The sequence below is a fragment of the Scyliorhinus torazame genome, chromosome 4 (genome assembly GCF_047496885.1).
Source record: "Scyliorhinus torazame isolate Kashiwa2021f chromosome 4, sScyTor2.1, whole genome shotgun sequence".
Classification (NCBI taxonomy): domain Eukaryota; kingdom Metazoa; phylum Chordata; class Chondrichthyes; order Carcharhiniformes; family Scyliorhinidae; genus Scyliorhinus; species Scyliorhinus torazame.
Window position 1 is genome coordinate 90,710,226 of NC_092710.1, and position 24,698 is coordinate 90,734,923.

General features: G+C 47.6%; 1 protein-coding gene across 1 annotated transcript in view; it reads right to left on the minus strand.

Annotated features, from left to right (window-relative positions):
* Positions 1-1,505: 1,505 nt before the first annotated feature.
* LOC140410345 (protein eyes shut homolog) overlaps positions 1,506-24,698 on the minus strand; it is a 269,054-nt gene continuing 245,861 nt past the window's right edge. The window contains exon 9 of the mRNA XM_072498353.1: positions 1,506-4,316. Coding sequence (XP_072354454.1) covers positions 3,118-4,316 — 1,199 coding nt within the window. The 3' untranslated portion in view covers positions 1,506-3,117. The remainder of the gene's footprint in view (positions 4,317-24,698) is intronic.

A 24,698-nucleotide genomic window follows, 5' to 3' on the forward strand; every position in this document is an offset into this window, starting at 1 on the left:
ACACTCTTGCCTATCTGGACAGCTGGTTTGTGATGCAGAGCAAGGCCAATAGCACAGGTTCAATTCTCATTTTGGCTGATGTTATTCATGAGTCTTGCCCCTCGCCTGAGTTGTGGCGATCCTTAGGTTAAATCATCACCAGATAGCTCTCCCCCTCACAGCAGAAAGCAGCCTATGATCATCTGGGACTATAGTGACTTTACTTAAAATACCTCAAATGCTCTGCCAAATATCCTGCAATACACAAGGAACTGAAGTATTAGATGTGATGAATGTAAGAGATTGGTATATATATTGTAAGATATGTGTATGATGCAGTGTTTTTTTATAGCCTGGGTTAGGGTATGTGTATAATCTGCTGCAGTAATAGTTTTAAAAATCCCGGTTTAAAAGAAAGACAGGCTTCGTGGCTGCAAAAGGTGCAATTAAGACGTCGTAAAAATGAGATCAGCATACTTTCACACCATGTTTATGTTTACAAGGAGAGACCTAATGGGATTTTGTTGTGATTTCTGGGGATTCCCAATAGAGCAGATAATTAAGTGGAAAAACCAGGAGACAAGTCCTTCAGTGAGTTCATGAAAATTTTAGAGAGGCATTGCTCTCTGAAACAATTATTAATTACAGAAAGGTTCCAATTCCACTGCGGTATTCAAGGAGAAGGTGAAACCACTTTACAGTTTGTAGCATCTTTAAAACGATTAGCTAGATATTGTGAATTTGGTAAAACACAGTGACGCTATTCAGAGGAAGCTGCTTACTGTAAGTGATATAACTCTGAAAGCTGCTATGGACGTTGCCACATCTATGGAGCTTGTAACGTGAAAAGCTTCGCAGATAGGGCTGGAGCGAAGATCCACAAAATGGTTACTTCAGGGAACAGGGCTGCAAAGGTGCAACCATGTTGTACACAGGTTGGACAGTTAGCGAGAGAATGCTGGAGTAAATCAAATACATGCAAGAACTGTGGCAAGAACTTGGCCATAATACCAAAGTGTGTTGGGCTCAGGAAACTTATTCTACACCAAGAAAGTGCAAGAAGAACTTCACAAGAAAACAATCTAGTTATGTTTACAAATTAATGGATGAAGCTCAAGACCACTCAAAAGACAGTGAAACTGAGCTAATGTAAGAGATAAAGCTAGACGTCGTATCAGTGCAGGGAGATCAACAATTTATTAGGTCTGTCCAAAACTTGAATGTCGTGAAATTGAAATTGAAGTGCATATGGGCACAGAAATATTGCTAATACCTGAGACAATTTATCATCAAAAGCTGAGGCATCTGCCTTTAAAACCATCGGATGCGATCCTAAGGAAGTGAAGAGGCCGTGCCATTAAAAGGATGTATTATGGTGAAAGTGGAAGCAAATAGACAGATAGCTCAACTCGAGTCACAGAGCCTCGCAAATTTTCAAACACATTTTCATACTTTTTCAGACGTCTTTGCAAGGTTCTCTTTAAATCTACTATTTGATTGACTGTTTCTCAGTTAAAGAGAACCTTGCAAAGACGTCTGAAAAAGTATGAAAGGCTCTATGACTCGAGTTGAGCTACTTAAAAAAATCAAGCCATATAGCACACCCAATTGGCGCAAAGCTAGAACCGTACCATACACCATCAAGTCGAAAGTTGAAGAAGAATTAAAAAGGACAGGTTCAATCAAAACTTGCTATAAGTGATTTGGGAACACCAATTGTTCCTGCAGGGTACAGCAATGACTGGGTGCACACATTCTTTTCTTTGATGATTCAAATTTTACCATCCGCCATGGTGGGATTTGAACCCAGGTCCCTAGGGCATTACCCTGGATCTTTGGATTACTAATCCAGTGACAACATCATACTGTGGTAGTCACCACTGATTGTATAGTAATTGTAATGATTATTAGAGGTAATACGGTAAAGCTCATGTGCTATAGGTACGGGGGTAAATCCCTGCCTGCTGGCGCCGCCCAGTAGGCGGAGTATAAATGTGTGTGCACACCCGAGCTGCTTCCATTCTAGTAGCAGCTGCAGGAGGCCACACATCTCTGCTTAATAAAGCCTCGATTATTCTCTACTCTCGTCTCATAGTAATTGATAGTGCATCACATACACCACCACCTCCCCGACATGGAACATGTCCAAGCGCTCATGATCAAATAAAGCCGCCTGTTTCCTGGAAACACTAATGGATGTGTCGCAGTTCCTGTTGACATTAATAGCCATGCACAGAATTGTACTTAGTTATTGCATTTGATGTACTGTCTAAAATTCTATTTAATTTATCAGTGTAAATGTTCACAGGAAAGGCAAATTGACTTATATATAAGTTTTACAGTAAGTAATGAAACAACCAGACATGGGTTTAACTATTATCAGAGACAGCCGATCTTGGTAGGAGAATGGTCAGTCCTTGAAACAGAGTTTCATTTAAAAATAAAATCCTGGTAAAGACTCTTAAAATATTGCAGGGTTTCTGTGTTTCAAAAGAAATATTATAAATCTTAAATACTCAAGTTAAAAAAAAAAAATTTAGAGTACCCAATTCATTTTTTCCAATTGAGGGGCAATTTAGCGTGGCCAATCCACCTACCATGCACATCTTTGGGTTGTGGCGGTGAAGCCCACGCAAACATGGGGAGAATGTGCAAACTCCACACGGACAATGACGCAGGACCGGGATCGAACCTGGGACTTTGGCGCCGTGAAGCAGCAATGCTATCCACTGTGCCACCGTGCTACCCTTAAATACTCATGTTAATCATTCTCATTTAATGTGTGACCTATAGTCTCTACTGAAAATACAATCGAATCACATTCATTAGCGACAGAACATGAACACTTAAAGCAAGACTAATTTTAATCAAAAAATCAATGCAGGGTTTACTGTTTAGTCAAACGCAGGTCATGGAAAAAGATGAATTCAAATGCAGTGTTAAGTCAAAATTGTTATCTACGCTAAAAATTGTTGAATTAGTCAATAATTTGAATCAAGCAATTGCAGTTAAACAACACATGGCATTCTAGGCCCAAAAATAAATTGAATTGTTTTGAATTGTGCGGTATATTTTAAAGAAGTTAGGATTGATGGAAAAAAGCTTAGGTTTAGTTTCTGACAATGATTCCATTGCAAATCATCCCTCATTCCCACTTAGAATGTTGTAGCCTTCTGCGTTATTAGAGAATTGAACCTGTCTACTGTCCTTGAATAGAAAGATGCCCTTAATTTGGCCAACCAACCCCTGAGTAAACAGTCCATCCGTGACATTCTTCACTTTCCTGGGGAGCTCAAAGCCACCAAAGTAGCAAATTCCCCCATAATTCAAGGCAACATATCTCTTCTGTGGATCCAAATCTTCAAAGAGAATCCTCTCGCCATTGTGCTGCACCATAACCACAGTCTGGTTGTGGTGAATGGACACAAAGTGCCATCTATTGCAACATAGTGAGGTGTTGTGAAAGATGAAAGGTAGGGCCATTCTTTCTCCCAGGTTAACTACGATCTTAAGGTGTCCGTTGGAAACGCCAATTGCAAGGTAATCGTTGTCTTCATTTTCAGCTCTTCCCATCCACAAAATCAGACCTTCTGTCTCACTGGTGGTGAAGTTGAGAGAGATGGAGGTAACGCGGAGATCTCTTTTCAGATACAGTGGGTCTCTGTACTTGACGTAAGAGTTACCAGTGAAATTTGCAGTGGAAAGCGTGATTCGATGTTCACAGTGGACCCCTGCACGTCCCAGGGGACAAGCACAGCTATATGATGCAGAGGCAGGGTCAGGCATGCAAAGAGAGTCCCCGTCACACTGATGGTTCAGGCAGAACAGAGAAATCTCACAACTGGTTCCAGCCCACAGTGATGGGCAGGTACAGGAGATAGTATTTGCAGAGACCACACTGCAGTTTCCCCCATTTTCACATGTTTTGTAGCCACAGATCGTCCCATCACAATCGTCAACGTTGCTCCCATCTTCGGCCCCTTTCGCAGTCAATTCAAATTCAAAATCATTGACCACAACTTCCCTGACGCAGCCATCAAAACCCATTGGTTCATCCTCCACCGCCATCGCATTGACATCATTTAGGTTGGGCACGCCACCCACAAAAAAAGGGGTTTTAGTATCCAAGGCAGTCATGCCAACACTGGTCAGTCTGGTTGCACTGACTCCATCCAGTGCTAGGTATCCCTGATTTCCAGATCGACCTGCCTCAACAAGATGCCAGGTTCTTCCACTTCTGTCCACTTCCTTGGCAGTCTGCAAGGCAACTGTCATGTCTCCTAAATTGTAACGTAGCTGCACAAAGCCATGCACCAATCCAATGCTCAGAAAGTCGCCTGTAAGTACACAAAGAACATTTATAGATGAATGATTGATTACAGAGCACACTTTGTACTGGCAATATTATAAATCTAGGCTGACACTTGACAGTACAGGGAGACTGTTATACTGGAAATTACAATACCAGTTATAGTTCAGTAGGCTCAAGAACCACTCCAGAACCGGCAGATTGGAAATTAGCAAACGTGACACCACTGTTTTAAAAAGCAGGTAGGCAGAAAGCGGGTAATTATAGGCCAGTTAGCTTAACTTCGGTAATAGGGAAGATGCTGGAATCTATCATCAAGGAAGAAATAGCGAGGCATCCGGATGGAAATTGTCCCATTGGACAGACGCAGCATGGGTTCATAAAGGGCAGGTCGTGCTTAACAAATTTAGTGGAATTTTTTCAGGACATTACCAGTGCATTAGATAATGGGGAGCCAATGGATGTGGTATATCTGGATTTCCAGAAAGCATTTGACAAGGTACCACACAAAAGTTTGCTGCATAAGATAATGATGCATGGCATTAAGGGGAAAGTAGCAGCATGGATAGAGGACTGGTTAATTAATAGAAAGCAAAGAGTGGGGATTAATCGGTGTTTCTCTGGTTGGCAATCAGTAGCTAGTGGTGTCCCTCAGGGATCAGTGTTGGACCCACAATTGTTCACAATTTACATATTGATTTGGAGTTGGGGACCAAGTGCAATGTGTCCAAGTTTGCAGATGACACTAAGATGTGTGGTAAAGCAAAAAGTGCAGATGATACTGGAAGTCTGCAGAGGGATTTGGATAGTTTAAGTGAATGGGCTAGGGTCTGGCATATGGAATACAATGTTGACAAATGTGAGGTTATCCATTTTTGTAGGAATAACAACAAAAGGGATTATTATTTAAATGATAAAATATTAAAACATGCTGCTGTGCAGAGGGACCTGGGTGTCCTAGTGCATGAGTCACAAAAAGTTGGTTTACAGGTGCAACAGAAGGCGAATGGAGTTTTGCCCTTCATTGCTAGAGGGATTGAATTTAAGACTAGGGAGGTTATGCTGCAACTGTATAAGGTGTTAGTGACGCCACACCTGGAGTTTTGGTCTCCTTACCTGAGAAAGGACATACTGGCACTGGATGGTGTGCAGAGGAGATTCACTAGGTTAATCCCAGAGCTGAGGGGGTTGGATTACAAGGAGAGGTTGAGTAGACTGGGACTGTACACATTGGAATTTAGAAGGATGCAGGGTGGGGGGTGGGGGTGATCTTATAGAAACATATAAAATTATGAAGGGAATAGACAGGATAGATGCGGGGAGGTTGTTTCCACGGGCAGGTGAAAGCAGAACTAGGGGGCATAGCCTCAAAATAAGGGGAAGTAGATTTAGGACTGAGTTTAGGAGGAACCTCTTCACCCAAAGGGTTGTGAATCTATGGAATTCCTTGCCCAGTGAAGCAGTTGAGGCTCCTTCATTAAAATGTTTTCAAGATGAAGATAGATAGTTTTTTGAAGAATAAAGGGATTAAGGGTTATGGTGTTGGGGAAGGAAAGTGGAGCTGAGTCCACAAAAGATCAGCCATGATCTCATTGAATGGCGGAGCAGGCCCGAGGAGCCAGATGGCCTATTCCTGCTCCTAGTGCTTATGTTCAGCACAACACCTCGGCTAACACTCCCAGTGCAGTACTGAGGGTAATGATGACTTTGGGATGAGACACTGAACCCTGGCTCCATCTGCTCTCTCAGGTGGGCTCAAAGTTCTCACAACCTATTTTAAAGAAGTGATGTGGAGATGCCGGCGTTGGAAAGGGTGGGCACAGTCAGAAGTTTTACAACACCAGGTTAGAGTCCAACAAGTTTGTTTTGAGTCGCTAGCTTTCAGAGGTGAAAACTTCCTCCTCAGGTGAAAACTTGAAGGGGGGCGGGGGGGGGGGGGGGGGGGGTCACCATTCGTCTAGCCACTATTAAACCCTCAATCAGCATTGCTCAGAAACTGACCTTCGAAAATAATCCTCCATCCAGGACAAAGCAGTCCGCTTGATTGGCACCCCATCCACAAACATTCACTGTCTCCTCCACAATGCACAACACTAGCATCAAGAATGTTAAGGGCAGCATACACATTGAGACCACCACCTGCAAGGTCCCTACCAAGTCACTACTCCCCTGCCTTGGAAATATATCCGCCATTCCTTCACTGACACTGGGTCACCTCCCTATCAACCTTCCCAACTGCCTGCAGAGACCTATGGACAAACACGCCAACTTCCCTTTGTTCCTCGGAACTTCCCAGTATCATGCCATTCATTGAATGCTTCCTTGTCACATCACTCCTTCCGATGTGTATTACCTCACATTTTTCAGGGTTAAATTCCATGGGTTAAATTCTATCTGATATTTTTCTGTCCATTTGGCCATCCCGTCTATATCTTCCTGCACCCAAGGCACTCAATCACCCGGCCAATCTTTGTGTCATCCGCAAACCTACTGATCCTATCCCCCACATAGTCATCTATGTCATTTATATAAACGTTAAACAAGAGGGGACTGAGCACAGATCCCTATCGTACACCACTGGACACTGGCTTCAGTGAGAATTTTTGTTAAAACCTCCTCTGGGCTGCTATGATTGACAGGCCACTTGGTGTAGGTTGGGGAAAGGAATTACCATCTTGTCATGCTGTTTCAATACAGTCAACTATTGAAATTTCCACAAGAGTTATTTCTGTCATTATGAATGCTTGACTGAGGGCAGCACGGTGGTGCAGTGGTTAGCACTGCTGCCTCATGGTGCCGGGGACCTGAGTTCGATCCCGGCCCTGAGTCACTGTCCGTGTGGAGTTTGCACATTCTCCCGTGTCCGCGTGGGTCTCACCGCTACAACCCAAAGATGTGCAGGCTAGGTGGATTGACCACGCTAAATTGCCCCTTAGTTGGGAAAAAAGAAATTGGGTAATTTTTTAAAAAAAATTTGACTGTGCACCGAGCTCTCTGAGATCCCACTCAGGTCCTCACTCGGCACCTGGAAAGACCCCATGGCATAAAGGCTCACGGTGACCATCACCTTAATGGTCACTGGGCGCAGTTGTCCTCTCCCATATCCCCGCGGTTCCAGGTGCGCCATGATCTGACAGGATGTCGCACTGACCCCCCTACTCAGCTGGAGTCTTCGATGGCGTGCCCAGTCCGGTAGGTCATCGAATGACAGGCGGTGCCGGTACACTTGAGGCCTCATGCGGTGCCTCCTTCCCAGCTGCTCCTCGGCCTGTTGGGCTGCCAGTTCTCCATCCTCACCGGCTGCCTCCTGTTCCTCTGGGGCAGGGTCCGCTGCTCGTGTAGCTCCAGCTCGTGCAGCCTTAGTGCGTCCCCCAGTGCTGTGACGACTAGGATAAGTTGGATTGGATTCCGAAGTCCATTGTCTGTAGCAGGTGGAAGTCAGGTCAGACATGTTAGCATGGTGCGTACTCCCATGCCCGACCATGTCCAACAGGCTATACAGTGGCCCCGGTCTGCACTGCAGGCCCTGCCCCGCATGTCCCCCTCCCTCCCCCATCTCCACAATCACCCCTGGCACTCTGTCCTCTGCACCCCATGCCCTGTTAGTGCCTGGTAAGTGGGGGCCTATGGCCCGAGCACCTGTCCCTGCTGCCATGCTAGAGGCATGCTCCGTGGCCCCGATCCGGCAACCCTTCTGCAGGGGCTACTGTGGACATTGCCCTTGGGTGGGCTGTATGCTTCCCCGCCGACGGGTGGAGCCTGTGGGTGGTGGGGTTGGGATGGATGCATCCATAGGGCCGGTGTCATTCTGCCCAATCACAGGCCACGGTGGGCGATCAGTGGGATGCGCAGTGAGATGGCTGCCTTGCAGGCCGCAGCAATGGCGGTCTGTGCCTGGATACCCTGGTACCCCAGTGCCATGTGGGCTCACTCCAACACCAGGGCCCATCCTCTGGTCACCCCCCATCACACCACATTGCCTAAATTTCCCTGGGCTTGGCAGAGGCCCCTCTCCTCAACCCCAGTCAGCTAAGACAGTGGCAGAATTGGCAGCCCACGGTCGTGTCTCTGCATTTCCTACCTCCTCTCTCTCCCTCATTGGCCACGGCACCTGTTTCCTGATATTTGAAACCACAAGTGAAACACGCCATCGGTAATTTCCCCCGGCGGAGGAGGAGCATCAGGGAGGCCCAGGAGAATACCGGGTCAGGCCCACTAATGATATGCGAACGGTGTTTACTGTACTTGTGGAGTTCGACGCATTGACATCGCTGTCCTGGATGCCCAATTTTATCTTCTCGACCAATCTCCGCCGAATCGCGTTTCCCGACACTGGCATTGGCCGACGAAGAATCCCGTCCATGGTTTGTGTTCTCTACAGCATAGAAGGTTGAGGGATGAACAATTTATTTTTGTATCCTTTCATCAGCTGTGAGGATTACTGGCTCGGGCAGCATTTATTGCCCATCTCTATACCCTTAAGAAGGCGGTGGTCAGCTGTCTCCTTGAACTGCTGCAGTCCCTGTAGACCCGCAGTGCTGTGAGGAAGTGAGTTCCAGGATATTGATCCAGCGACAGTGAAGGAACGGCTGATATATTTCAAAGTCAGGGTGGTGAGTGACCTGGAGGGACCTTGCAGTCGGTGGTGCTCCCATGTACATGCTGTCCTTGTTCTTGATTCAGGTTGAAAGTGTGGAAAGTACTGTCTATAGAACCATAGAAAAGTTACAGCACAGGGGGCCATGCGGCCCATCTTGTCCATGCCAGTGTAATGCCACCCAGGTGCCCTTTCTAATCCCACCTTGCTGCACACGGTCCGTGTCATGATATGCAGACATGCACATAATGAGATACAGACAGGCAACGAATGAACACAGAGAACAGGACATACCAATCAGCAGGCAGAACACTGGGGGGTGGTTTCCCACTGTAAAAGGCACGAGGCACTCATACTCCGCCTCTTTGCACTGGGGACATCTACAGAGTGAGTCCGGTGTATATATCACATAACGCATACAGCACGTGGCTAAGAACTAGTCTGGTTCAGTCAGACAGAGAGATCACACTTACGTTAGCAGAGAGTCGAACTCACAGAGAACTGTGCTAACTGTGCGACAGATTCAATAAATCAAATTGAACTAACTTCAAGGTCTGGAGTATATTTCAGTTATAGCTGCATCCAGTTACAGCCCATGTTATCTCAGTGTGCTTAACACGACAGTCTGTAGCCCTGTAGCTGACAGCACTTAAGGTACAGATCCAGGTAGTTTTTGAAAGTGTATGGTGTCTCTGCCTCCAACACTGACTCGGGCAGTGAATTCCAGACCCACACTATCCTCTGCATAAAAAATCTTCCTTAAGTTCCCTCTACATTTTCTCTTGTAGCCACAATAGTTAAATGGCAATTCCCTCCTGAATGCCTCGATTGAATCGCCTCCATAACATCCAGATCCCAACCATTTGTGCCCTCTGGCACCAATGGGAGCAGTTTCTTTCTCCCTACTCTATCCAGAACCTTCTTGATTTTGAACAACTCAATCAAATCTCCTCTCAATCTTCTCTTCTTCACATCCTCCAAGGTGAATGGCCAGATTCTCCTATCTACCAACATAACAGAAGTTCCTCACACTTAGAATCATTCTTGGAAATCCTTTCTGCACTCCCTTTAATGTCTCCACATCCATCCTAAAGCGTTATGCCCAGAATTGGACAGAATACTCCATTTGAGGGCAAACCAGTGTTAATTGTTTGTCAAAATTTCTTTGCTTTTCCACTCAATGCCCCTCTTTATAAAGTCCAGGATTCCGTAGATCTTTTTAACTTATCATAGAATTTACAGTGCAGAAGAAATCATAGAAATCATAGAATTTACAGTGCAGAAGGAGGCCATTCGGCCCATCGAGTCTGCACCGACTCTTGGAAAGAGCACCCTACCCAAGGTCAACACCTCCACCCTAGCCCCACACCCAGTAACCCACCCAACCCAACCTTTTTGGACACTCAGGGCAATTTAGCATGGCCAATCCACCTAACCTGCATATCTTTGGACTGTGGGAGGAAACCGGAGCACCCGGAGGAAACCCACACAGACACGGGGAGAATGTGCAGACTCCGCACAGACAGTGACCCAAGCCGGAATCGAACCTGGGACCCTGGAGCTGTGAAGCAACTGTGCTAACCACTGTGCTACCATGCCCCCGATGTTTGCCAATTGCTTTAAATTGCTACCCTCTTATCCTCGATCGATCCACTAAAAGGAACATTTTCTCCTTATCTACTTTGTCGAAACCCCTCAGGATTTTGAACACCTCTCAACCTTCTCCAAGGAAAACAGGCCCAATATCTTCAATCTATCCATTTAGCTGGATTAGGTCAAGGTTATTTAGGAGAGAAATCAGGAACAAGGATTGTTGGACAGGGAACTCTCTCCTCCGTAATGCTTGTGAAGGCTGGAGATTGACTGAATATTTTCAATGCTGATACCAATAGATTATTGTTAGGTAGGAATGTGAGGTTGAATTGATTCAAATTGAAGACAGAACAGGCTGGAGGGGTTGAATGACCTCTGTTCATATGTTCCTGCACATCTCACATAACAAAGGCACTGCAGGGGATTCTGTGATTGGATGCTATGTTACAGCACACCAGCGTCCTGAAGTGAAAATCTTTCCTCTACTACACCCTTCAGTCTGTCGAAGAGTGACAGAGCAAATTCTATGAAGCTCTTGCCAATATTAGTAACTCAGTGTCATATTCCTGCCTCTGCATATTTGTGGAGATCACTGTTTGGATGATTGCTCATTCAGAGCTCCATCCCTACTTCTCCCTGTGCTCCCATTTTATTCCAGCATCTCAGTAAATAACAAGCCTGTCAATGGCTTTGTCTCTGGGAGAGGAAACCAGAAATGGCGCAGTGATCAAAACTCATCAAGTGCTACCTTTTGAATCTGCCTCAGGGATACATCATTCAAAGTACAACACAATCAGAAATGATTTTCTAGATGTTGCTGCATCCAGGTTTCCGTCGGACATGAGTTGCGAAATCTCCCCTGCCTTGAACATACAGACACTGGCAATGGCCTGAGTTTACATGTCTTCACAAGAAAGGAGAATAATGCAAGCATTGTAGTTTAGGAGGAGCAATGTGAAAATCAATGGGATAAGTATAATGAGAGATCTTGAGATTTTTGTGTTTAAACATGAACCATTTATTGGTAAGCTTTAACTATTTACAGCTCCAAAGTCATGCATGGTGCAGCTCAACCAAGCAGGATGCCTGCTTAGTTACAAAGTTTTGTTTCTAGACTGTTCTCTGAGAGTCTGTTACCACGCAATTGTGTGCATCACACTGTGGGCGGCGTAAGTCTCCAGTCCCACGTTAACCCTTGCTCTACAAGAGCATCTTTACATTATAATACATGCAGGTTAATATTACTACATTGTGGATTAATCATTGACAGTCAGCATGTATTTGTTAAGGGAAGGTTATCTCTGAATAACTTGATTTAAGTTTTTGAGTTGATAACAGGAGTGTTTGATGAGGTTGGCACATTTGATGATTTATGGATTTTAGCCAGGCTTTTGGCAAGTTCCCTTTGAGCCCTGGAAGGCTTTAATCATTCAGTTTGCCTTTTGTCATTCAGCCTCTCTTGCCACCCTATCACAGACCTGCCTTTTGTCCTTGCTCTACCCATCCCTTGCTCAAAACTTATGACCCGCTAACTTTTCGAATTCTGATGAAAGTTCATCGACTTGAAACGTCAACTGTGCTCTCTGCACAGATGCTGATGTAATCTGCTGAACATTTCAAGCATTTTGTGTTTTTATTTCGGATTTTCAGCATCTGCAGTATTCTGCTTTTTGATTTCTGACAGATTGCTCCGTCAGGCCTCGGCCAGCTTGGCCAATAGTGGTGCTGCGGAGGCACCTTTGGTGGTTTTCATAGAGATCAGAGTACATTCTGTGCCTTTCCTAAAATTAGGTCTTCCTCCAAGTGACACTCAGCATGGAGGAGTCCTGAGTCTTCAGCTGATAGGGGACGCTACAGGGGCGGCACAGTGGCACAATAGTTACCACCACTGCCTCATAGCACCAGGGACCCGGGTTCAATTCTGGCCTTGGATCACTGTCTTTCTGCAGCTTGCACGTTCTCCCCAGGTCTGCGTGGGTTTCCTCCCGTAGTCCAAAGATGTGCAGGTTAGGTGGATTGTGCCACTGTGCTGCCGTAAAAGGAAATTATGAGGGGCATAAATAGGGTAGACAGGAAGAAACCTTTCCCCTTGGTGGAGGGATAAATGACTGGGGCCATAGATTTAAGTTTCAAGGGGATGTGAGGGAAAACCTTTTTACCCAGAGGGCAGTGGGACTTTGGAACTTGCTGCCTGAAAGGGTGGTGGAGGCAGAGTTCCTCATAATATTTAAGACATATTTAGATGTGCACTTGCGACACCAAGGCATACAAGGCTATGGGGAAGTGCTGAGAAATGGGATTAGAATGGTGATGTGGTTGTGTTTGACCGGTGCAGACTCGATAGGCCAAAGGGCCTTTTCTGTGCTGTGCTATGACTCTATGACTTACAGGTTGATACCCAACCTGTTTGGCCATGTTTTGAACACCTTCAATGACCATCAAGTCCAAGGGTGGGACTTGAACCCATAGCTTCTGGTTCAGAGGTAGGAATGTGACCCACAGTACCACAAGACCTTGTGTTGTTGATATTAGGAGGAGGAAAATACAGTCCTCACTGCCTTTGAAAATTGACTTTTTATTTAAAATGTAACCCTGCCCTAACCCCCCCGGTTCAGAATTTAAGTCAACTCTGGGTTTAACAGTAGTTTGGACATTGGGTAACTTGGGGGAATTAACTGTCGGAGAAAACAATTAGAACATGACAAAAGCATTTCTAACTCATTGCCAAATATTTCCAGTTTGTGTAAAACACAGCCAGTCGCCACATATAGTGGCACTATGATTCCTAGACAGAATAGAGATGATTAGAGAATTTCCCTCTCAATCACACGGAGAGACTGTATTGCCGTTAAGTGACTGCGATTAAATTTATCTACAGAATTTATATATAACTATCCTCCACTCATTGTGTGAGTATGTGTTTGAATATGTGTGTCTGTGAGTGTGTGTGAGTGTAGGTCTGTGAGTGTGTGAGTGTAGGTCTGCAGGTGTCTGTGTATGAACGAGTGTGTGTTTGGGTTAGAACATAGAACATAGAAAAATACAGCACAGAACAGGCCCTTCGGCCCACGATGTTGTGCCGAACCTTTGTCCTAGATTAATCATAGATTATCATAGAATTTACAGTGCAGAAGGAGGCCATTCGGCCCATTGAGTCTGCACCGGCTCTTGGAAAGAGCACCCCACCCAAGGTCAACACCTACACCCAACACTAAGGGCAATTTTGGACATTAAGGGCAATTTAGCATTGCCAATCCACCTAACCTGCACATCTTTGGACTGTGGGAGGAAACCGGAGCACCCGGAAGAAACCCACGCAGACACGGGGAGGATGTGCAGACTCCGCACAGACAGTGACCCAATCCGGAATCGAACCTGGGACCCTGGAGCTGTGAAGCAATTGTGCTATCCACAATGCTACCGTGCTGCCCTTAAGAACAAATTAATCTACACTATATCATTCTACCGTAATCCATGTACCGATCCAATAGCTGCTTGAAGGTCCCTAATGTTTCCGACTCAACTACTTCCACAGGCAGTGCATTCCATGCCCCCACTGCTCTCTGGGTAAAGAACCTACCTCTGACATCCCCCCTCTCTCTTCCACCATTCACCTTAAATTTATGTCCCCTTGTAATGGTTTGTTCCACCCGGGGAAAAAGTCTCTGACTGTCTACTCTATCTATTCCCCTGATCATCTTATAAACCTCTATCAAGTCACCCCTCATCCTTCTCCGTTCTAATGAGAAAAGGCCTAGCACCGTCAACCTTTCCTCGTAAGACCTACTCTCCATTCCAGGCAACATCCTGGTAAATCTCCTTTGCACCTTTTCCAAAGCTTCCACATCCTTCCTAAAATGAGGTGACCAGAACTGTACACAGTACTCCAAATGTGGCCTTACCAAAGTTTTGTACAGCTGCATCATCACCTCACGGCCCTTAAATTCAATCCCTCTGCTAATGAACGCTAGCACACCATAGGCCTTCTTCACAGCTCTATCCACTTGAGTCGCAACTTTCAAAGATGTATGAACATAGACCCCAAGATCTCTCTGCTCCTCCACATTGCCAAGAACTCTACCATTAACCCTGTATTCCGCATTCATATTTGTCCTTCAAAAATGGACAACCTCACACTTTTCAGGGTTAAACTCCATCTGCCACTTCTCAGCCCAGCTCTGCATCCTATCTATGTCTCTTTGCAGCCGACAACAGCCCTCCTCACTATCCATAACTCCACCAATCTTCGTATCGTCTGCAAATTTACTAACCCACCCTTCAACTCCCTCATCCAAGTCATTAATGAAAATCACAAACAGCAGAGGACCCAGAACTGATCCCTGCGGTACGCCACTGGTAACTGGGATCCAGGCTGAATATTTGCCATCCGCCACCACTCTCTGACTTCTATCGGTTAGCCAGTTCGTTATCCAACTGGCCAAATTTCCCACTATCCCATGCCTCCTTACTTTCTGCATAAGCCTACCATGGGGAACTTTATCAAATGCCTTACTAAAATCCATGTACACTATATCCACTGCTTTACCTTCATCACATGCTTGGTCACCTCCTCAAAGAATTCAATAAGACTTGTAAGGCAAGACCTACCCTTCACAAATCCGTGCTGCCTATTCCTAATCAAGCAGTGTCTTTCCTGATGCTCAGAAATCCTATCCTTCAGTACCCTTTCCATTACTCTACCACCGAAGTAATACTAACTGGCCTGTAACTCCCAGGGTTATCCCTAGTCCCTTTTTTGAACAGGGGCACGACATTCGCCACTCTCCAATCCCCTGGTACCACCCCTGTTGGCAGTGAGGACGAAAAGATCATTGCCAATGGCTCTGCAATTTCATATCTTGCTTCCCATAGAATCCTTGGATATATCCCGTCAGGCCCGGGGGATTTGTCTATCCTCAAGTTTTTCAAAATGCCCAACACATCTTCCTTCCTAACAAGTATTTCCTCGAGCTTACCAGTCTGTTTCACACTGTCCTCTCCAACAATATGGCCCCTCTCATTTGTAAATACAGAAGAAAAGTACTCGTTCAAGACCTCTCCTATCTCTTCAGACTCAATACACAATCTCCCGCTACTATCTTTGATCGGACCTACCCTCGCTCTAGTCATTCTCATATTTCTCACATATGTGTAAAAGGCCTTGGGGTTTTCCTTGATCCTACCCGCCAAAGATTGTTCATGCTCTCTCTTAGCTTTCCTTTCTTCAGTTCCCTCCTGGCTATCTTGTATCCCTCCATCGCCCTGTCTGAACCTTGTTTCCTCAGCCTTACATAAGTCTCCTTCTTCCTCTTAACAAGACAACCATGTTTCCCTCACTCGACCATCTCTTCCCTGCCTGACAGGGACATACATATCAAGGACACGTAGTACCTGTTCCTTGAACAAGTTCCACATTTCACTTGTGTCCTTCCCTGACAGCCTATGTTCCCAACTTATGCACTTCAATTCTTGTCTGACAACATCGTATTTACCCTTCCCCCAATTGTAAAGCTTGCCCTGTGTGTGTGTGAGGAGAAATTTCTTCACCCAGAGAGCGGTGAATCTGTGGAATTCACTACCACAGAAAGGAGTTGAGAACAAAATGTTGTGTAATTTCAAATAGTAATTAGATATAGCTCTCTTGGGGCTAAAAGGATCAAGCGGTATGGGGGGAAGGTGGGATCAGGGTATTGAACTTTTTTTAAAAAAATATGTTTTTATTAAGAATTTTTCAACAATATTTTCCACCTTACAAACAACCCCCCCCCCCCCCCCCCCCCCCCCCCCCCGTAACAAAGAAAAGAAAAAGAACTCGCGTGGCAAGACAGGAACATGGCAAGTCAATAAGATACAGAACTTTGTACATTGGATTCTTCCCGTACATGCCATTTTCCGGATCATTCATGTGTTTTCTTGCTCAAATGCCCCCCAGAGAAACCCCCCTCCCCCTGAACGATGTCCCCCCCCCCCCCCATGGGTTGCTGTTGCTACTGTCCGACCTTCATCTAACGCTCCGCAAGGTGGTCTAGGAACGGTTGCCACCGCCTGTAGAACCCCTGCGCAGACCCTCTCAAGGCAAACTTTATCCTCTCCAACTTGATAAACCCTGCCATATCATTTATCCAGGCCACCACGCTGGGGGGTTTCGCCTCCTTCCACATTAGCAAGATCCTTCGCCGGGCTACTAGGGACGCAAAGGCCAGAATGCCGGCCTCTTTCGCCTCCTGCACTCCCGGCTCGTCCACTACTCCAAATAGTGCTAGCCCCCAGCTTGGCTTGACCTGGACTTTCCCCACCTTAGATACTGTTCCCACAACTCCCCTCCAGAACCCCTCCAGTGCCGGGCATGACCAAAACATATGGACATGGTTCGCCGGACTTCCTGAGCACCTCCCACATCTGTTCTCCACCCCAAAGAACCTACTCGCCCCCGTCATATGATCTCTATGAACCACCTTAAATTGTATCAGGCTAAGCCTGGCACACGAGGAAGAGGAATTAACCTTACTTAGGGCATCAGCCCATAGCCCCTCCTCAATCTCCTCCCCCAACTCCTCTTCCCATTTACCCTTCAGCTCCTCTACCAAAGCCTCCCCCTCTTCTTTCATCTCCTGGTATATCGCCGACACCTTGCCCTCTCCGACCCATACGCCCAAAATCACCCTATCTTGAATCCCCTGTGCCGGGAGTAGCGGAAATTCCCTCACCTGGCGCCTTGCAAACGCTCTCACTTGCATGTACCTGAAAGCGTTTCCCGGGGGTAGCCCAAACTTCTCCTCCAGCGCCCCAAAGCTCGCAAACGTCCAGTCAATGAACAGGTCCCCCATTCTTCTAATCCCAGCCTGATGCCAGCTCTGAAACCCCCCCTTCCTTCCTTCCATGCTTCCTGGGACAAACCGATGATTGTCTCTGATCGGGGTCCACACCGAGGCTCCCGTCGCACCCCTGTGCCGTCTCCACTGCCCCCAGATCTTTAGCGTTGCCGCCACCACCGGGCTCGTGGTGTACCTTGTCGGCGAGAGCGGCAGCGGTGCCGTCACCAGCGCCCCCAGGCTCGTTCCTTTGCAGGACGCAATCTCCAACCTCTTCCACGCCGCCCCCTCTCCCTCCATCACCCACTTACGGATCATTGCCATGTTGGCTGCCGAATAGTAACCACCCAAATTTGGCAACGCCAACCCTCCTCTATCTCTGCTACGCTCCAAGAACCCCCTCCTTACCCGCGGAGTCTTGCTCGCCCACACAAATCCCATAATGCTCCTGCTTACACTCTTAAAGAAGGCCTTAGTAATCACAATTGGGAGGCATTGGAATACAAAAAGAAACCTCGGGAGGACCACCATTTTAACCGACTGTACCCTACCCGCCAGCGAGAGTGGCAACATTTCTCACCTTTTAAAATCCTCCTCCATCTGTTCCACCAACCGCGTCAAGTTAAGTTTGTGCAGTGCCCCCCAGCTCCTAGCTACCTGAATCCCCAAATATCAAAAGCTCCTTTCCGCCCTCCTCAACGGTAGGTCGTCTATCCCTCTTCCCTGGTCCCCCGGATGGATCACAAAGAGCTCACTCTTTCCCACATTGAGCTTATAGCCCGAAAAGTCTCCAAACTCCCGTAGGATCTGCATTACCTCAACCATCCCCTCCACTGGATACGTCACATACAAGCAACAGGTCGTCTGCATACAGTGACACTCGATGTTCCTCTCCCCCTCGAACCACGCCCTTCCATTTCCCCGACTCCCTTAACGCCATGGCCAAAGGTTCAATTGCTAATGCGAACAGCAGAGGGGACAGGGGGCACCCCTGCCTCGTCCCTCGATACAGCCGGAAATACTCCGACCTCCGCCGGTTCGTGACCAAACTCGCCACCGGGGCTTTATACAGGAGCTTAACCCAACTAATAAACCCTCCCCCGAACCCAAACCTCCTCAACAGTTCCCAGAGATACTCCCACTCTACCCGATCAAAGGCCTTCTCCGCGTCCATGGCTGTCACTATCTCCGCTTCTCCCTCCACCGATGGCATCATTTTCACATTTAGGAGCCTTCGCACATTAGTATTTAACTGCCTACCCTTTACGAATCCCGTCTGGTCCTCGTGAATCACCCCCGGGACACAGTCCTCAATCCTCGTGGCCAAAATTTTTGCCAGCAACTTAGCATCTACATTAAGGAGCAAGATTGGTCTATACGACCCACATTGCAGTGGGTCCTTATCCCGCTTCAAGATCAAAGAGATCGTCGCCTCCGACATTGTCGGGGGCAGGGTCCCCCCCTCCCTTGCTTCATTGAAGGTCCTTACCAGCAACGGGGCTAACAGGTCTACATACTTCCTATAAAACTCCACCGGGAACCCATCCGGCCCCGGGGCCTTCCCTGCCTGCATGCTCCCCAGTCCTTTAACCAGCTCCTCCACCCCAATTGGCGCCCCCAAACCAGCCACCACCACCCTTGGGAACCTTAATTGGTCCAAGAATCGCCGCATCCCCTCTTCCCCCCTGGAGGCTGGGACCTATACAGCTCCTCGTAAAAGGCCTTAAAAGCCTCATTCACTTTCCCCGCACTCCGCACCGTAGTTCCCCTGCCATCTTTGACTCCGCCTATTTCCCTCGCTGCCATCCTCTTATGGAGCTGATGTGCCAGCATCCGGCTTTTCCCCTATTCATATATCGCCCCCTGTGCCTTCCTCCACTGTGCCTCTGCCTTCCCTGTGGTCAACAGGTCGAACTCCGTCTGGAGACTTCGTCTCTCCCTGAGTAGTCCCTCATCAGGAGCCTCTGCATAGCTCCTGTCCACCCTTAAAATCTCCCCCACTAACCTCTCCCTTTCCCTGCCCTCTCTCCTCACCCTATGAGCCCTGATGGAGATTAACTCTCCCCTGACCACCGCCTTCAGTGCCTCCCATACTACTCCTACCTGCACCTCCCCGTTGTCGTTGGCCTCCAGATACCTTTCAATACACTCCCGCACACTTCCTCGTCTGCCAGCAGTCCCACATCCAACCTCCACAGCGGGCGTTGGTCCCTCTCCTCCCCCAGCTCTAGCTCCACCCAATGCGGGGCATGGTCTGAAATGGCTATGGCCGAATACTCCGTTCCCTCCACTTTCGGGATCAATGCCCTGCCCAGAACAAAAAAATCTATCCGGGAGTAGGCCTTATGTACGTGGGAGAAAAAAGAAAATTCTCTGGTCAAAGGCCTGGCAAATCTCCACGGATCTACTCCCCCCATCTGGTCCATAAACCCCCTAATCACCTTGGCCGCAGCCGGCCTCTTCCCCGTCCTAGATCTGGAGCGATCTAATGCTGGGTCCAGCACTGTGTTAAAATCCCCACCCATTATCAAACTCCCTATCTCCAGGTCTGGAATACGCCCCAACACCCGTTTCATGAATCCAGCATCGTCCCAGTTAGGGGCATTTACATTCACCAGTACCACCTCTGTCCCCTGCAACCTACCACTCACCATCACGTATCGTCCGCTACTATGTTCTTGGCCTCAAACGACACCCGTTTTCCCACCAGTATTGCCACCCCTCTACTCTTCGCATCCAGCCCCGAATGGAACGCCTGTCCCACCCATCCCTTCCTTAACCTGACCTGATCTGCCACCTTCAGATGTGTCTCCTGAAGCATGACCACGTCTGCCTTCAGTCCCTTTAGGTGCGCGAACACTCGGGCCCTCTTAACCGGCCCATTTAGGCCTCTCACATTCCACGTGATCAGCCGGATTGGGGTCCCTCCCACCCCCCCTATCTTGGGCCAGTCCCGTGCTCGCGCCTCCCGCACCCTCCAATCCCCCAGGCGGGGAACCCCCACCCCGACCACCTCTTCCATTTTCAGTTCCCCCTCGGACAGTGCAGCAGCAACCCTAGAATCCCCCCCACTCCCCCCCCCCCCACCCGCTAGATCCACATCTAGCTCTTTTGCTCTTTTGCTCCCCCCATATTACTTCCGTGAGTCAGCTGACTTCTGCTGACCCAGGCTTTCCCCGCCTTCTCGTTGATCTCCCCCGTGTGGGAGTCTCTCCTCCTTACCTTCCTCCATCGCCCCCCCTTTTGGCGCGGGAAAAAGCCCGCGCTTTCCTAAACCAGCCCCGCCCCCTGAGGCGCAGCTCCTGTTGCGGCTATTATCCCAGTTCCCTCATCCCCGAGTCTCACCTCCCTCCAGCACCGACGCCCACATTCCCCATCATCATCACCTTGTCTACAGAAAAGGAAAAAGGGAATTTTAACCAGAACTCTACCCACATCCCCATCCATCATCCCACCCATGAAATATTTTTTACACATATTTAGAACCCCATATACAACCAACATCTCCCCCCACAACCACATCCCCTCAGTTCGAGTCCAGTTTTTCCGTCTGGATAAAGGTCCAAGTCTCTTTTGGCGTTTCAAAATAATGGTGTCGGTCCTGATAAGTGACCCACAGTCGCGCCGGCTGCAGCATGCCGAACCTGACTCTTTTTTTATGCAGCACCGCCTTGGCCCGGTTGAAGCCAGCTCTCTGGATCTACTCCCATTTGGAAGCAAATGGACGTATTAGTGACAGGCAGCACGGTTTTGTGAAGGGGAAGTCGTGTCTCACTAACTTGATAGAGTTTTTCGAGGAGGTCACTAAGATGATTGATGCAGGTAGGGCAGTAGATGTTGTCTATATGGACTTCAGTAAGGCCTTTGACAAGGTCCCTCATGGTAGACTAGTACAAAAGGTGAAGTCACACGGGATCAGGGGTGAACTGGCAAGGTGGATACAGAACTGGCTAGGCCATAGAAGGCAGAGGGTAGCAATGGAGGGATGCTTTTCTAATTGGAGGGCTGTGACCAGTGGTGTTCCACAGGGATCAGTGCTGGGACCTTTGCTCTTTGTAGTATATATAAATGATTTGGAGGAAAATGTAACTGGTCTGATTAGTAAGTTTGCAGACGACACAAAGGTTGGTGGAATTGCGGATAGCGATGAGGACTGTCTGAGGATACAGCAGGATTTAGATTGTCTGGAGACTTGGGCGGAGAGATGGCAGATGGAGTTTAATCCGGACAAATGTGAGGTAATGCATTTTGGAAGGGCTAATGCAGGTAGGGAATATACAGTGAATGGTAGAACCTTCAAGAGTATTGAAAGTCAAAGAGATCTAGGAGTACAGGTCCACAGGTCATTGAAAGGGGCAACACAGGTGGAGAAGGTAGTCAAGAAGGCATACGGCATGTTTGCCTTCATTGGCCGGGGCATTGAGTATAAGAATTGGCAAGTCATGTTGCAGCTGTATAGAACCTTAGTTAGGCCACACTTGGAGTATAGTGTTCAATTCTGGTCGCCACACTACCAGAAGGATGTGGAGGCTTTAGAGAGGGTGCAGAAGAGATTTACCAGAATGTTGCCTGGTATGGAGGGCATAAGCTATGAGGAGCGATTGAATAAACTCGGTTTGTTCTCACTGGAACGAAGGAGGTTGAGGGGCGACCTGATAGAGGTATACAAAATTATGAGGGGTATAGACAGAGTGGATAGTCAGAGGCTTTTCCCCAGGGTAGAGGGGTCAATTACTAGGGGGCATAGGTTTAAGGTGAGAGGGGCAAGGTTTAGAGTAGATGTACGAGGCAAGTTTTTTACGCAGAGGGTAGTGGGTGCCTGGAACTCACTACCGGAGGAGGTAGTGGAAGCAGGGACGATAGGGACATTTAAGGGGCATCTTGACAAATATATGAATAGGATGGGAATAGAAGGATACGGACCCAGGAAGTGTAGAAGATTGTAGTTTAGTCGGGCAGTATGGTCGGCACGGGCTTGGAGGGCCGAAGGGCCTGTTCCTGTGCTGTACATTTCTTTGTTCTTTGTTCTTTGTTCCTCCTTGCCACCTCTGCGCTCCAATCCTGGTAAACTCGGATCACCGCGTTCTCCCATCTACTGCTCCGCACCTTCTTGGCCCATCTCAGCACACTTTCTTTGTCCGCGAAGCGATGGAACCTTGCCACTATCGCCCTTGGCGGCTCATCAGCCTTGGGTCTCCTCGCCAGGAGCCGATGAGCCCTTTCCAGCTCCAGGGGGGTCGGAGAGGCCTCCGCTCCCATCAGCGAATGGAGCATCGTACTCACATACGCCCGGGCATCAGCTCCCTCTACTCCTTCGGGAAGACCCAGAATCTGGAGGTTCTTCCTCCTCGACCTGTTCTCCAGGATCTCAATTCTCTTGGCCCACCTCCTGTGCACCGCCTCATGCGCCTCCACTTTTACCGCCAGGCACAGGATCTCGTCCTCGTTATCATTCATTTTATCTTTCACCTCACGAAGCTCCACCGCCTGGGTCTTCTGGGTCTCCTTCAGCCCCTCGATCGGCAACAGCATTGGCGCCAGCACCTCCTTTTTCAGCTCCTCCACACAGCGCTTAAGGAACTCCTGCTGGTCCGGCCTCCATGCTGCTCGCTCTCCGCCCTCCGCCATCTTTCTTTTTCCCCCTCGTTTTTGTCGCTGCTCCAGAACCTCTTTTCTCGCCGCTCCACCGCTAATCTCGGCCATATATCGTAAAGGGGGACCTTATTGCACCTTCCCACACGGGATCAATTCAAAAAAGTTCCGTTGGGGCTCCCCTGGGGAGCCCGAAAGTCCGTTATCGCGGGAGCTGCCGAAACGTGCGGCTTAGCTCCGCATCGCCGCAACTGGAAGTGAGGGTATTGAACTTGACGATCAGCCAGGATCATAATGAATTGCAAAGCAGGCTTGAAGGGCCGAATGGCCTCCTCCTGCTTCTATTTTCTATGTATGTCTTTGTGTATGTGAGTGAGTGAGTTTGTGATTGTGAGCATGTGAGTTAGTGTGTGTGAATGTGTAGTGAAAAAGAGTTTGGATTGCCAACTCTGATTGTTCATATTCCTGAAGATATCACCACATGATCTTCCCGCCTCCAATCATCCCACCCCCACTCTCCCACAATTGGCCATCCTTGATCGCTGTGGTGATATGCCTATGGGCTACATCATAGTTGGAAGGTGTGCGACCACCAACCAGCAGATGGCAGTGCAGAAACACCAAGCGGTCTCCAGACTAAGATCATATGACCTGTGACTCTGATATAAAGGGAGACATATATGGCCATCTTCAGAAGGTAATAAGATATGCTTGTGAATGGTCAGTGCTGGGTGCAAGTTCCAGAGGAGTAGTTAGCAGACTCCATGATAATGTGCTCTGTATCAGATTGCTATCTTACCACACAAGTCTCAATGAAAGATTCTGGTCTGGACAAGCCGAAGTGTTTGTTGAATTCATTCGTAAAGTACAAAGGACCAAACACAACAATCGTGTCCGACTGTCGTCCTCCCCGACCACTCAGAAAGTGAACAGACTGTTCATTCTCTTAATGGATCCTTCTTGACTGCCAATGAAACGGCTGATATCTCGGATTTTTATAACAGGTAAGCAAAAGTGTACAAATAATTTATTTTAAAAAAAATCCTTTTATTGTTTCTCTGATTTTTATCCCACTGGTTTAATGCGAGTCAGTGTCCTGGAAATCAATCTTCAATTCCTGGAGACTCCTGGGAATTCTGGAGGGTTGGCAACACTAGTCTGAGTGAAGATGTCATAGAAGAGGATCTGGAGCGCCCATAGAACTAACATTACCACACACTCCACCTTGCAGAACAAATGAAGTCAATTAATTGCATTGTCGAGAGTATGCAGATTTTAGGGATTCTGCTCCAATCTTAATAATGAATTGGGAACGTGGATATATTCTTGACTGTTCTGAGCATCACACCTCAGAAGGGGTATACTGTCGCCAAGTAGATTCACAAGGGCAATACTGGAGCTAAAAGGGTTACATTATAAAGACCAGGTTACATGCTTGTATTTGGTAGGATAGATGAAGAGAAGCTATTTCATCTAATGGGGGACAGTCCAGATCAAGGCGACATAACCTGAAGATGAGAGCAGAACCATTCAGGGATGATGTCAGGAAGCACGCCCTCACACAATGGAGAGTGGAAATCTAGAACTCTTTCCTCCCAAAAACATGTCGAGTCTGGGAGTCAATTGAAAATGTCAAAATTGAGATAGTTTTTTTTAGGTAAGGGAATTAAGACTTAAGGAACCAAGTGGACCGATATAGATAAAAATTGACCATGATGGCAGATCAGGTTCAAGAGGCCCAATGGACTCCCCCTGTTCCCAAATCTGATTCATTAGTTTGAATAGGAGTAACACAAACAAAGAAAAACAGAAACAA